The sequence below is a fragment of the Pollachius pollachius genome (genome assembly GCF_949987615.1).
Source record: "Pollachius pollachius genome assembly, chromosome: 5".
In the NCBI taxonomy this organism is placed as follows: Eukaryota; Metazoa; Chordata; class Actinopteri; order Gadiformes; family Gadidae; genus Pollachius; species Pollachius pollachius.
In genome coordinates, this window is record NC_136938.1 from 10102012 (window position 1) to 10117011 (window position 15000).

The 15000-nt window shown below is 45.0% G+C and overlaps 1 protein-coding gene across 1 annotated transcript in view; it reads left to right on the forward strand.

The window, feature by feature from the left end:
- mdga1 (MAM domain containing glycosylphosphatidylinositol anchor 1) overlaps nt 1–15000 on the forward strand; it is a gene marked incomplete at both ends in the record, with an annotated part of 138086 nt that overhangs the window by 32996 nt on the left and 90090 nt on the right. Inside the window, 1 exon segment of the mRNA XM_079737206.1 lies at nt 4127–4266. Within this exon segment, the coding sequence (XP_079593332.1) occupies nt 4127–4266 (140 nt within the window).

A 15000-nucleotide genomic window follows, 5' to 3' on the forward strand; every position in this document is an offset into this window, starting at 1 on the left:
ACCTTGTGAGACTGTACTGAATTAGTATTACGAAGTTCTACACTGGTGGAAATTATTCGATACAAACACGTTAGGTTGCCACTGTCCTGCTGCCATTGTTACAGTGGATGAAATGTAAGAGTGGATGGAAGAGTTTAAATAGATATACCCATCCCTCCATTCTTTCGGGAATAGAGGGAGGGGTGCATAATTTGTCTATATACCCGGTCATAACCCAAGGTGAATAGAGCAAGGCGTCTCCATCTAGGGTCAAAGCATGGATTGTAAACAATATGGCCATGTATCATAGAGGCTGTGATACACGGACAATAACAGACAACCGTTCCGAAGCCATAGAGTTATCCTCCCGGGCGAGATTCTTGACCCAGCAGACGAAACTATTATTTTTTTGCCACATTGTCAGCAGAAATTAAATGTCTCGGTCGCTGTAGTTTAATGACAAAACTCATTCATATTAAATCCTTCATAACAAGTAAACCTAAATGCTTTGTGTTTCTGTGAGGCAACAGAGGAGAAGATCTCCGCTATAACCATGGATGGATTATGGGCCTCGTTCCCTCAGCAGCAGAAGGCCCATTGGTGGGGAGGGACACGGTGTGCATTGATCGTATGGTTTCATCATCCTACTGGGAGGGAGGGGAGGGGGACAGGAAGCTGTTTTTCATCATACCGCTGAGGTCCAGAGGGTCGAGGCAGAGAAAGACTCTCTTCCTGCCTCTGGTGAATTATCCCTCTCTTCTCTTTTTCATCTTGTGCGAGCGTGGAGCTGGTTCATGGAAGCGTGGGTGGCCTGCGCTGCGTGGGTTCAGGCATAGCGACGGTAGACTAGACAACTGCTCTATTCTAGTCTCTGGGCTAATAGGTTTGCATAAGTTCACAGTTTTTGCTATCATCGAGCTGACTACTTCTCTGTGATGGACCTTTTTTAATTTTACTCTCTACTCAGTCTTATTCACCAGCACACTAATCGCATGCACACACACACACACGCACACACACACACACACACACACACACACACACACACACACACACACACACACACACACACACACACACACACACACACACACACACACACACACCTTTTTCTTAAGTTCTCTCTCCCTCTGGGTACTTTTTTCGTCATGAATGCCATCCTTCCTCTTTTATTATCTCACTCACCATCTCTCACGCCAATCCTTTCCCTCACTTTTCCTCACTTTTTACTTTGCCTTATCTAATCCTTATCATCAATTTCTTATTTATTTTGGGCCACAAAGAAATGCTTTATTTCTCCTCTGTTCTCCTACAATCCTCTCTCTTTTGCTCCCTCTTTCTCTGTCAGTCTCTCCTTTTAATCATTCTCTCTTCTGCTGTCTCAGAGTCCTGCTTTACTTCCCTCATGCTTTACTGCTTTTCTCTCTCTCTCTCTCTCTCTCTCTCTCTCTCTCTCTCTCTCTCTGAGGAAGGGGGCTCTCTTGGGGAGGGGGCTCTCTGTCCAGCTCAATCCCTTACCAGAGAAAAAGGAACATGCTAGATACTAACAAGATGTAACCTCACTCTTACCCCACCAATAACGCCATCTCTTTCCTCTGACTGAATTAGCCTAGCATCTCCCCCCCCCGGGACTCCAATGTCCAGGTACCGGCTTGGAGGGTCTCTTGGGGGCTGCATGTTGTTGGATTTAGAACATTGTGGTGGTGGTTATTGACTGGAGCGCCTGACTGTCGCTGGCAGCCAGGTGCTTCATGAGGCCTGTTGAGTGGAGCTAAAAGGTCACTGATCTGAGTCCCAGAGGTCATACCTGCCCCCAAACCCCAACCTCAAGGCTCTGTAAAGTTGACTTTAGACTTGGGGGGCCAGCGTTTGATATGACCGTGTTACACTTCCTGCGCGTGAGTCAGACACCGCTCAAGAACTACTTTTATTGCACAGTTTGCGTCATCTGTTTTGATTTATAAAAATAGAAAAAATAAAGACAGGAGAGATGAACACCTCTTTCACGACAAAGGAGCCCAAAAACAAAGCGACCCTGACTTAACTCAACAGAGCCCATCGTGGGTAATATCACGTAAGGAGGATCCGCAGAGTTTTGTGGGGAATATCATGAATAAAACAACCTCCAACAGCATCCAAGATTCATGAGGGTATAGCCATGCCTGTGCACTGGTTGGTTGGCTGTTATATTTTGTTTGTCTGTGTGGCGCTGCGCTTTAGAAGGAATCACTATGGTAATGTTGGGTAAACAGTTCCTTGTGAGAGAAATGGCGAGTTGACATGACTGACCGCACCACTGCTCTGCTAATGAGCTCTTCACATGCCACAGTGCACCGAGTCATCTGCATACCCACACACACATTAATAGCACATTAACACACACACACACACACACACACACACACACACACACACACACACCCATCGACACACAAAGGCATTAACACACACACACACACACAAACACACGCACATTCATAGACATTCAGAGGCATTAACACACACACACACACACACACACACACACGCACACACACACACACACACACATGCATACAAACAAATACACACCATCTAACATACACAGACATACCCACGGACAGCCACAGAAGAGTCAGTTGAACCACAGAGAGTGGCAGACCTCAGGACTAGACACTACACGTGGTGCAATGTTGTATTATAACCTTCTGTTACCTTTTGCTTCCATATCAGCTGTTCTGTTACACCCTAGTCTTTAAACGCATTCATATTGATGTTACACATTCAAAGTCTAAGCAGGGTTAAGTGTGACTTAAAGAGTGCTTGAATGAATTAACATATATTATTTTAGCAGACTCTTTCATCCAATGTAAGAGGAAGCACCAATCCACATTTCAGCAAGATCATTTTTTTCCAAATACGAACTAAAAGTCGTCTTTGGAAAGGTGTAAGTGTGTAGCATAATTATGAGAATCAAGGGTAACTTTATCATGATAGGGATATGGGTGTTGATACCCACAACATATTATGTTCACCTACAACACAAGTGCAACAGCAAGCTTGGCGCCAGCTCCGGGGGCTGGGTAAGGTGTTGAAGAATGCCTGTTAGGTCAGATACTTTGAAACACACAATAATTAGTTTATTCTTCGGTGTATTCATGTTTTCTATTGCTTTCTAGCACTGTAATGGAATGCCCCCCCACAATATCTTCCCCACAATAGACAATATCGCATTGGAATGTGATTGGTTGACATTGTTAGTTGTTGAAAGCTCAGCATCAAAGATGAAAACGCTTGAACTCTTGGCGACACAAAAAAAGGCCCCTTCTAGCTTGGATCCCTAAGGATCTGAGAGCCTCTCAATGCCTGGAGCGGAGTGGACGGTAGGTTGAGCTCTGACACTCTGTCCCATAGGAGAGGCAGACCTAACAGGCTCTTTTCGGAGCCTGTTAAGCCCAGTGGACATGCGGCTTAACAGGCACTGCAACATGCTCCAGTTATTCAGCTCAGCCCCATGCTGTTAGGCTGCAGTCGTTGCGGGATCAATCCCTTGCATGTCTGCAACGATTCTTCGGACATTCCCGTCACACTCCAAACCCGTTGGCAGCACCAGTCTAACGAATGGCCAGATCCACACACAGGAGCCAGCCTTTTTTTTTTCCCTTATTGAACAGATTTTAATCCCAGTTAATGATTTTGCAACATCTTCCTTTGGGGCCTGCATGCCCCCTCCATTGCCGGGTTTCTCTCCACCTGCTGCCCCCACCTCTCTCCCGCTCCATCACCACTGATGCGAGGCTGTCTGAGCGATGCTCGCACACCCATGCAGACTCTCCTCCTGGGTCTTCACTGAGCCGAGCTGAGCCAGGTGTCTTTGCCGTAAAGTGTCAGCCCAACGCCGTCATCATGCGTGGTTTCAAACTGCAGCCTGCAGTGGTGGATTAGCATTAGCTTTACCACTGTATGTGTTTTTCCTCTGTATAATTTATGTTTTACTAGTGCCCAAGAGTTGACTGTACAGTTGATCATTCTCTCTTTCTCTGGCCCTTGTTTGTGGTGTGTATGTGTGTGTGTGCGTGTGTGTGTGTGTGTGTGTGTGTGTGTGTTTGTGTGTGTGTGTGTGCGTGTGTGCGTGTGTGTGTGCATTGGTATGTGTTTTCATGCACAGCTCCTGCCAACGCCCAGATCATACACTCGGGCGCAGCGTGCAATGTGAAGGATGACAACATCAGCGAGAGGATCTACACCATCAAGGAAGGAGACACTCTGGTGCTCCAGTGCATCGTCAAGGGACATCCCCGGCCCCCAGTAGGTACCACCGCCACACCCTCACACACTGTGGCAACATGGCTCATACTGTTGGAGTCTGTGGATTCTCAGCCTTCATGTGAAAACCAACTTTTTTATATGGTTAGCATGAAATTAAAAACATTTGTTTTTGAGTCGCATTACTTGTGGGCTTCTACCGGAAGAAGACAACCGGCCATGTATGGATAGGCTAGCCTCAAACCATAGCTATGTTACCAACCATTCTAACTTGGACTACTATTTGTTGGACATGCTCAGTTGAAGTAGACAAACACGTGGATTTCCCACATGTCTGTCCCTTCAAGTATGTGGGTTTATTGTCATGAAATCGGAAATAGTTGAAATCTCAGAGCAACTGTAGGTATACATTATAAAATATAATATTTTCAAAGTGAATGTGATATATAACATAAAACAATGTGAATGATAACTCACGATTCCAAGCAAAGATTAACATTTTGAAATGCAATGGACTCTCTAGCTAAAATGTTGATTGGGCCGAATGGTCCCAAAGTTGGCAGAGAATAATAAAGAAAGAATAATAATAAAACCTGAGAATATCAATAGTGGAGCCCTGCCCACTACTCACCCAATAAAGTTGTTTATGAAGAACACATTGTGTGAATGCTGGAGGCATCACATCAATTATGTCGGACTACTGTGGTCTATGGGGCTGGAGCCCGTGGGCTATTGTGGATGGTGATGTCGATATTAATGTTGTTTGAATGTTCAATAAGACCGGCTTTACCACACGTTTTCTCGGTAGTAAAAAGTAACTGCAGTGATTCCATATTTTGTTGTGTTGTATTCATACAGGATCCACTTTTGTAAACACTAAAATATCAATTTAGGGAAGTGGACCACACTTGCTGATCCTCTGGCTTAAGCTGTGACATCGTAAACATGTGTGTGTGTGTGTGTGTGTGTCTGTATGTGTGTTTGTGCGTGCGTGCGTGCATGCGTGTGTGAGTTACTGTAAAGGTGAAACTTGTGCACCTGTGTAAGAAAATAAAGAGAACAGATAGACAACAGAGGTGGTATGAAGCTCAGCCAAGAGATTTTATGATAACATACATGGAGACTACGGGACACACACACACACACAAAGGCGTACCCACACACACATAAATCAGATTGCAATGAGAGAATGAGACAATGAGATGTCAGAGTGTTGTGAACTGATTACATTTGTGTGATGGAGAGATGGAGAAAGACACAGTGATGGAAAGATGGGGCATCCCAGAGAGCTTAATGCCTCATTCTTTTAAGTTAAAGGAATTCAAAGATAATCGTTTGTGTTGTGTGTGTGTGTGTGTGTGTGTGTGTGTGTGTGTGTGTGTGTGTGTGTGTGTGTGTGTGTGTGTGTGTGTGTGTGTGTGTGTGTGTGTGTGTGTGTGTGTGTGTGGGTGGGTGGCAGTGTTATTATTTTTCTGATTTTATATGTATTTGTGTGCCCTACATATGAAACATGTAAAGCAAATAGAGTTAAGTAAAACACAGACAATAACATATCTTAAAGTAGAATCAAATCAAAATTATGCAAAATCACAAATGTAAACAGTTTAAATTACATTTAAATAGATCAATAATAAATGAATAAAAGGGCATACAATTAACTTAAATATAGTACAGTATAATTTAATCGAAAGATAGAAGGTTGAAGATAGAATGAAGTATAATCGAATCGAATAGACCAGGGTAGGCAGTGTGGATCTGCCAGAAGTTAGACGGTATGACCTTCATCACGGGTCATCCTCACTGCATCTCTTTAAGAATCCCTTCTCTCATCCCCTCGGACGGTAGACATCTGAACTATAATTATAATTACAAATTATGTATTATACTTTGTTGTTGTTCCATTATATTACCAGACTGCATTTACTTTTTTCCAAAGCGAAGTAAAGCTGAGAACAACCGAAGCATAGAATCGATATTCGAGTAACGGCATAAAATGCTGCATAAGCAAGTACAAAAATAAGTGCAGAGTAGCTATAGGCATCACACCACCAGGTTATTTGATTTTGTATTAGTGGCAGTCAAGTGAATAATAGCGGATAATGCGTCTCAACAAAGTAATAAACAAATTATCATATTTGTAGAACAGCCAGAGTAATACGCTACAAGACTGACCACCTACGATACTTCACCCACTCCCTGCAACAAAACACGTCCAGGCCACAGAGAAGGGCACCGGCCAGCCCCTCTACAGAGCGTTTAAAGTGGTGCCCTCAGGACAGCCATTTATAACTTGGCCCCCTGGCCAAATGCAATGTTTACCAAAGCTAATTTGTATCAAATTTGATTGCTCTTTTAAATGACACCTAATGAACTGTTGCAATCAACCATTTCTTTATTTTTTATTATTACTCATGTTTTTGTTGGTCTTTACGTAATGTACTGTTTTAATGGTTCTGAGGTGAGGCCAAAAGCACATTTCCGGTCCAGGCCGGACAGTACAGTGGCGTTCTATTCTAGTCGGTGTTGCACTGCCCTTGCTGATGCCTCTCCAAATAACTTTCCAGGAACCCCACAATTTAACAGATTTGTTTGATGGCCTCCCTTTATGCGGACACAAAACAGAGGTAGAGCCATAAAACCAGGACAAGGGGAATGGGGTGGGGGTGGCACCTTGTGGTGACTCACATTAGGGACTCAATGCCAGGACCACGGCGGCTTGGGCCTTGTTGGCAGACCCACCATGGCAATTCAACCGACACAAACAGACAATTCCACAGTTACCCATTTTCATTAGTGGCAGAATGAATACCTCATCAGGATGGAGAGGCTGGCTCATCAAGCCCAAGTACAGCCCTACTGCTGAGAGGTTTGCTGATGCATCTGAAACAGTCAGACCTCACACAGCGCTGCTGATAACGAAAGGGCAGCACAGTGATTGGTCGCCCTCCCCCTCCTCCCTTGATTGAACTCCTTCTGCCCTGAAAAATGGATCCAACATAGAAAAAGAACACAACACGATGCACAACAGAGTAATAAATAACCTTATTTTTAGGACGAGAAGGTGACCTCAGCAGTGGCTCAGGAGAACCTTGCAGGAGTGTTATGCGATCGCTCTGCATGTGCTCCCTCTGGGGATACAGAGTTACAGATGCACCAACCCTGCCACACCCCGGCCCAAACCCATTGCACCCTTCATCATCCTCTGCTCTCAGCCCTACTCCTCCTCCTTGCAGTCTCACTCTCACTCCTGGTCCAATGGTTGGTTTCTTAGTTTTAACTTTAGCAAAGGTCTAGGGCAGCAGTTTTTTTTTATGGAGAGTGAGTATACGTATTGTGTGTATTCATTACAAACATATTTCCCGGTAAGAGTTTCACATTTGATCCTTCACAACTTTTTTTATTTTTTATGATTTTGACTCTAGTTTGCTTGTAAACAAATTAATAAGGATATATGTATAAGTAGGTATGTTAATAAGTAGGCATGTTTGTTGTGGTCCTTTAAAGGGTCTAAGGGGTAAAGGATCTAACACAACAACCAGAAATGCATTGAAGAGACACAACTGAAAAGTAAAAGGACATTTATTGTGGGGGAAACACATGAGAAGGTTAAGGGGACCGATGGTGCAGCCACAGGAAAGCAACCCTCTCTAAACAAGGGTTATCTATGTGTGAGCTATGTACAGGGTACCCCCAGCTTACCTAGTGTCTCTATAGAAGGGTGATCTACATGTGAGCTATGTACAGGGTACCCCCTAGTTTATCCAGCCCCCCGCCCAGGCAAGACAGGGAGGTCAACACAAAGGCGTAGCACATGGGAGACGAACAGATCCACATGTAGCACATGGCAGCAAGGTCCAAAGAGAGAGAGAGACACTTCCTGTGGCGTGGCCTTTGATACTCCTGGCTCCAATCAGGAACATAGGAGGGGAGGTGTCTGTGGGAAGACCAGACACGTCCAAAAACACAAACACAAGTGCCGCTGGCAAAGCATGTATAAATGTGACTGAATGGCAAAACATAATCAGTGAATAAACAAATGAAATGTAGCAAATCCTCAGTCAGCAAAATGTCTCTCCTTCAATTTCTACAAAAAGCCAAGGCAGGGCCATTTCTATTGACTTTCCCATTCTTCCTCTCTCAATCTCTCCCTCTCACCCTCTCAGTTGAAGGAGGGCTCTATTTGGCTCCGAGGGGCCTGGCCAATAAAGGCTGCTTTGGGCAGAATGAGCCTGATTGAGGGTCCGTCTAATCCTTTATCAAGACTGATTGTTTACCTTCGGCCATGCTAGATTGGATTGGAAAGAGCTCCCTCGCTCCGTCCGTACAGACGAGAGTAATCCAATCATTCCTTCTCCTCCCTTTCCTCAAATCACTTTTCCCGTCGTTCATATTCCTCTGCACCTCATTTACTTTGCCCTCGCTCGTCTTTCTGTGTCCGTCTCTGTTGAAACACTCACCTTTATCCCCTCTATCTCCCGGCTTTCTACCTGTCCGTACCGTCCTCTGATTTGCACCTCGGATCACCTCCGACTCACCTGCTCTCTCTCTCTCTCTCTTTCTCTCTCTCTCTCTCTCTCTCTCTCTCTCTCTCTCTCGCTCGCTCTCGCTCTCTCTCTCTCGCTCTTTCTATCTCTCCATCTCTTTCTCCGGGATGGAGAGATAGATCACCTCCGACTCACCTACTCTCTGTCCTTGTCCCTTTCTGTCTCTCTTCTTCTCCGTATGTTGTCGACACTCCGGTCCGACATCAAAGGGACGTACATCAAACCTCATAAACTGTTTGTTCACCTGCAGGAGTGGCTCAGTGGTGTTTCTCTATCTCTCTTTCTCACTCTCTCTCTTGCTGTGTGTGCGTCTGTGTGTGTCACTCTTTGTGTGTCTGTGGATGTTCGCTCCCATTTGCGTGCATCTGACTGGTTGAGTCATTGCGGGCTTCTAAAAAGAAAATCAAAAAAGGGGCAACCGAAATAGAGGAGAAGCTATTCTTTCCCATCTAATGAGTTCATGGCCTTTGGCAGGTTGGGAATAGTGCATCTAGTGGTGTGAACCTCTCTTCCACCATAACAACCCACAACAACACCCGAAACAGCGTCTGTTTCAACCACACCAGCAGCCAGACCTAAGGGTGCCCTGCAGTTCCCTCCACCCTGTTGCCCTGACAACACTCCCACCGAGAGGACGTGCAGGAAGTAGGGAGGCCGGGGAGAAATAAATAACACAAAAAAGAAAGAAGGAAAAGAAAGAAGAAAAGAAAGAATGAGCAACCAAACTCATGAAAGAAAATGTAACATTTTTAAGAGCGAATGAAATAATGCAATTATGGAAGAAGGAATTTAACAAGTAAAGTAGGGAATAATGTTACAGTTAAAGACAGAATGACCGAGTGATGAACGAATAAGAGAAAGGACGAATGGAAAGATAAACAGGACGAAAGTGGGAAAAGAAAGCAAAGAAGGAGGATAGATACGGATAAACCGATGAGGGAAGACTGAAAGAGCATTACACCAGGGGTCAAAGTGAAGGTGGTGGAGTGGCACTTCCGCAGTGCGTGAGGGTGGGCTGCACACCTCTTAGTTACCAGAGCGCTGCACTCTTTGGAGGAGCCTTGTTATACCCATTCAGGCCTGCGCAGGCCTTCTCCGCCAACACAATAGGAGGGTAAATGGTTTTTCTGAAAGTGATTCCTATTGCCTCATTATTTATTCATGGGTCTTCTGGTCACTACAACCTTGAGGAGGGACCTTGTTTAAGCAAGTGTGTGTGTGCGGGGATGTGAAGGTGTGTGTGTGTGTGTGTGTGTGTGTGTGTGTGTGTGTGTGTGTGTGTGTGTGTGTGTGTGTACTTCTGTTTGTGTGTATGTCTCTGTGTGTGTGTAGGTAGTTTTGTATGTCTTCTTGTGTGTATGTGGGGTATTTATTTGCGTGATGGATTCCTGCAGCAGGGAGTTGGGGAGAGAGAAAGAGAGAGAGAGAGAGAGAGAGAGAGACAGGGGGGGAGTGCAGGGAGAGGTGGACTGCAGTGTAGATGAATTCAAGAAGGAGGGATGGATGGAGAGGGAGAGATAAACGCAGAGCGAGGGAGATAAAGGGAGAAGGAGGAGGAGGAGGAGGAGGAGGAGGAGGAGAGGAGCTGATGCGGTCTGGAATGAGGGGTTTTTGGTTTCCGTCCTTGAGGGCCAAGCGGAGGTCGATCGATAGCAGGGCTGGGAGCCGGTCCGGTCGGGTGGCAGGTGGAGCACGTGCAGCCACTCAGAGAGAACAAGACCTGGATACAAACAAGGTCACACACCCCCCCTCCCTTCTGGAGGGAGTCAGGGGCGGGGAGATCAAGCACTGAGATACGGATGGACGGACAGATAATAGGTGAGAACAGAGAGAGAGCGTGAGTAGTTGAGGAAAGAAGGGGAGATAAAGTAGAGGTAAAGAGGGGCAAACAGTAAGATAAAAACAATAATACCAATATGTGAACGAGAGGGGGAACAAACCTATTCAGAATGAGGAAAAGCAGAAATACAGCTGAAATAGCAGGGAGATAGAGCGGTAGAGAGAGATCGACAGAGGGGGATAGACCGTAGAGAAAGATGAGCAGAGAGAGTTGAGAGGTGGAGAGACATGCAAAGAGTGAGAGAGAGTTGTGCATTGAGAGAGAGGTAAAGGAAGATGAGCAGAGAGCGGGAACGAGAGAGAGAGACATGCACTGTGCAGGAGAGAAGTGGGCAGAGAGAGAGCGAGGGAGGGAGGGATGAACAGTAAAGCCTGAGCACATGGCCATGTCGGGATAGACTCAAAATATTTTTTTTTAAATTCGTGTCCAAAATAGGCTTGGGCCCCATATGATGATATCTGGTTAAAATGGGGCCTAGTTACGCTTCTGTTTAGGACAGGGTCCTTTGTTATTCACCCATTGTGTGTTAATATTGGCCAAACAATGGCTCTATAGTTAGGAGGGCTGCGGCTGGACGGCTTCGCTTGGAAGATCCACCTCCTCAGCAGGTATACACGCGGGACTCGGGTTATTTCAGGGGTTATATGAACTGAAAAAGTAATTTTCAGTTATGGCCCAACTTTTCACATGCAGGGAACCTGACCATCCCGGGAAAGCTAGTTAAAGTGTGCGAGCAAAACCTTTTTAGTTTCAACAACAATGAAACTTGGAAGACTGTAATAAGCCTAAAAAGTTCCCATTGACAAATGAGCCAATGAGGGTACAGCCCTTATAGATAGGTGAATAGATGATAAATAGCCCACGAAGATGAAGATAGATGTATCTGGATCTATGTTGATCCATCTCCCTCCCCCCCTGCCACAACCCATTCCAATTTCTCAGCATTCCAATACCATCATGCCTCTCAGCAGTAACATCATCCCTCAGACACACACACAAACACACAAAACCGCACACAAAGACCCCAACCCCAGTCGCACGGACACATCTTTGGAGATGCACAAACCTGCACACACAAAAACATAGAAACGCACACCCCAAGACACATACACACACACACACACACACACACACACACACACACACACACACACACACACACACACACACACACACACACACACACACACACACAAACACACAAACATACACACACACACACACACACACAGTGGAGCTTGGGTTGACCGTCTCCGTGTTAAGCTACTACGTGCACAAGCTGCATGTGACTGATGGATGTGAGAGGGGAATGACATGTTATTAACATCTTACAAAGCTGTTAAGAACGTGTCCAGGCAGAAATAACAACTCTCTCGACATCCATGATTACAGGTGTCGACCACTCACACACTGGATGAACAAAAAGAACAATTAATGATTATTATTATATAGTATTATTAATATTCATGATTATGATGAATTCATATTATGAATAAGTTAGATTGATATCAATTTGAATCACCATAAGATAAAGTAGAAGACAGACTAGAGAAAGACAGGAAGAAAACGTGAAGAAGATATTCAAATTCAACAGGAGGACAAGTGAAGAGAGGGACACAAGGAATGCAGAAGGTGACGGCGAAGGAGACGAAGAGAAGAGAGAAGAGAAGAAGATGAATCTCAGGGGGGGAGGGGGGGGGGGTTGTCAGATGTGTATCTGCTGTCTGTCAGGGCTGCCATCCTGCTGAGGACCACATTGATGCTTGCTGAGCTCTGGGCTTCCTCTCCGTGCCGGCTATCATGTGACCGCGCTCCCACGGCCGGGATATGGCCGCTAGGATCAAATGACACGGCTGGAGGAACAGATGGGCCTATTCAATATCAGCTAGTCAGTTTTATCGACAACCGCACCCCTACCCCTGCGCTCGCGCAACTCCCCATCACGCTCACCATCTCTCACCCTCTCTTTCCCTCTCCACCTCCCCGCCGCTCTAACACTCTCTCTTTCTCCTTCTCTCTCTCTTTCTCTCTCTCTCGCTGTCCCCCTGTCTCTCTCTTTTTCTCTCTCCCTCGTTCTCTCTCTCTCTTTCTCTCTCTCTCGCTGTCTCACTGTCTCTCTCTTTTTCTCTCTCTCTCATTCTCTCTCTCTTTCTTTCTCTCTCTCTCTCTCTCTCTCTCTCTTTCTCTCTCTCTGTCTCTCTCTCTCTCGCTGTCTCTCTCACTCACACTTTCTCGCTATCTCTCGCCCTTTCTCTCTCTCTCTCACTCACGCTCTCTCTGTATTCATCAAAACATGTGCTTCCCAATCTCCCATTATCCTTTTCCCCATTTTCTCTCCCTCTCCACTTTATCTTGTTATCCCCCGGCCCATCTTTCTTTGTCTAAGCTCTCCTCATCTTCACTACACAGCTTCATTCCTTCCTATTTACACAGGAAGGAATGAATCCATGTTCGATCAGGAGCTTTCTGGAATTTGGACCAATTGGGACAGCCGAGCTGCCTCAGCGTTGGTGATCTGACCAATAACAACCCTCGGCTAATTTGTAGCGCTTCAAAGAATCACGAAAAACCCTTCCTGTTAGGATACCCTGATGAATCCTCAGCCCCCAAGTGGATTCGGCGACCTATTGAGCTTCTGGTTGAGCATCTCCAGCAATTCAACAATTGGAAAAGCGGGTACAATGGAGATCATGGGAAACATCTGGAGAATCAGCTGGAAGTGAGAAGCGGAATTGTGATGGATAGACATTCACAACTGCAGCTCCCATTACAGGGCAGACCTGCAGATTGCCGCTTTTACCGCCGTACGTACAATATATACACACCATGTCTATTTCTATGAGCTGTTCAAAAGTTGACCTATGCTACGCTAGACCCTTTTCGAAGCTACGCTACGCCAAGCTCCCCACAGACACCGTAGCAACCGTAGCCGCTCACCCTATGTGCTGACCTCTTGGATGAGCTGTCGGTATGTCTCTGTCTCTGGCTACTAGAACTTGCCAGGATACACACGTTTAGTCACATGGAGATTCAGCCCACATTGCCTCTGCCATCCACAAGATCGTCTCTCTTACACAGGTATACTAGGACTACATTAGTATTCTAGTACTACATGAGTATTCTAATACTACATAATTTTTCTCGTATCAATGAGTACCTGACCGCTACATGAGTATTCTAGGATTGTATCAGTATTCTAGTACTAGATGAGTGTTCTAGTACTACATGAGTATTCAAGCACTACAAGAACAGCACTAAATGAGTATTCGAGCGCTACATGAATATTCTATAGGACGTCATGACTAGTCTCGTGCTACTTGAGTATTTTCTAGTACTTTGTGCTTCAATTCTTGAATTGGTGTACTTTGAGAACCAGTTTGAAGTAGAAAGGTGGTGGGATTAGTTTGTCGTATAATGTCTGTTCATCCGTGCCCACGGATGGCAGGTGTTTAATTTCCTTTATTTCCTTTTCATTCGTCTTTTTACTCCTTCCTTTGTAATTCTCTTGTTATTCTTTTTGTTGCTTTCTTTTCTGTCTGTCTCACCATATTATTTCTCAGACACACACAAACATACAGAGGAATAATATGTGTGTGTGTGTGTGTGTGTGTGTGTGTGTGTGTGTGTGTGGGTGTGTGTGTGTGTGTGTGTGTGTGTGTGTGTGTGTTTGTTTGTAATGGGTGGGTCTTTGTCCAAGTAGTATTCCCTATAAAAGGATTATAATTTTAAGCTTATTCACGGTAAGTGAGCCAGTTGGATGAATCAAGTGCTGTACAGTGGACTGCTGCCACTGCATCAAGAGATTGGTGAGAAAATACAAGCAAACAAACATGGGTGTGTTTCCGAGAATGCTGGGAGGTGGCAAGACATTATTGATTTAATTAAGCACGCAAATTCTGGGTACACACACAAATAGACATCAATAGCCAACCAACCAGACAGACAGACAGACAGACAGACAGACAGACAGACGGACAGGAAGTCATAGAGATAGATATATAGATAAATAGATAGTCAAAAGGTTGATTGATGGATTGATTGATAGATACACAGTGCATATGTAGATACGTAAACCATAGAAAAACACATAGATACATCTATCCATAGAAATACTGATAAAATATATCACACACGTTGTGCTTTGGTAGGGGTGAGGTGCACATTTTAGTGTGTGGGAGGGGTGTGAGGTATAAAAGGAGAGATTGAGAGGGAATGTATGTGAGAAAGAATTCTCTCTCTCTCTCTCTCTTTATTTATCTTTACACTTTTATTCCCCTATCTTGTTATCTTGTTCTGTGCTCTCCCCGCATCCTTTCCTCTCTTTCTCATCCATCAATCTCCTCATGATGCATCTCTTCAAGAGACAAACTACATTTTATAAAGTCCCCTTGC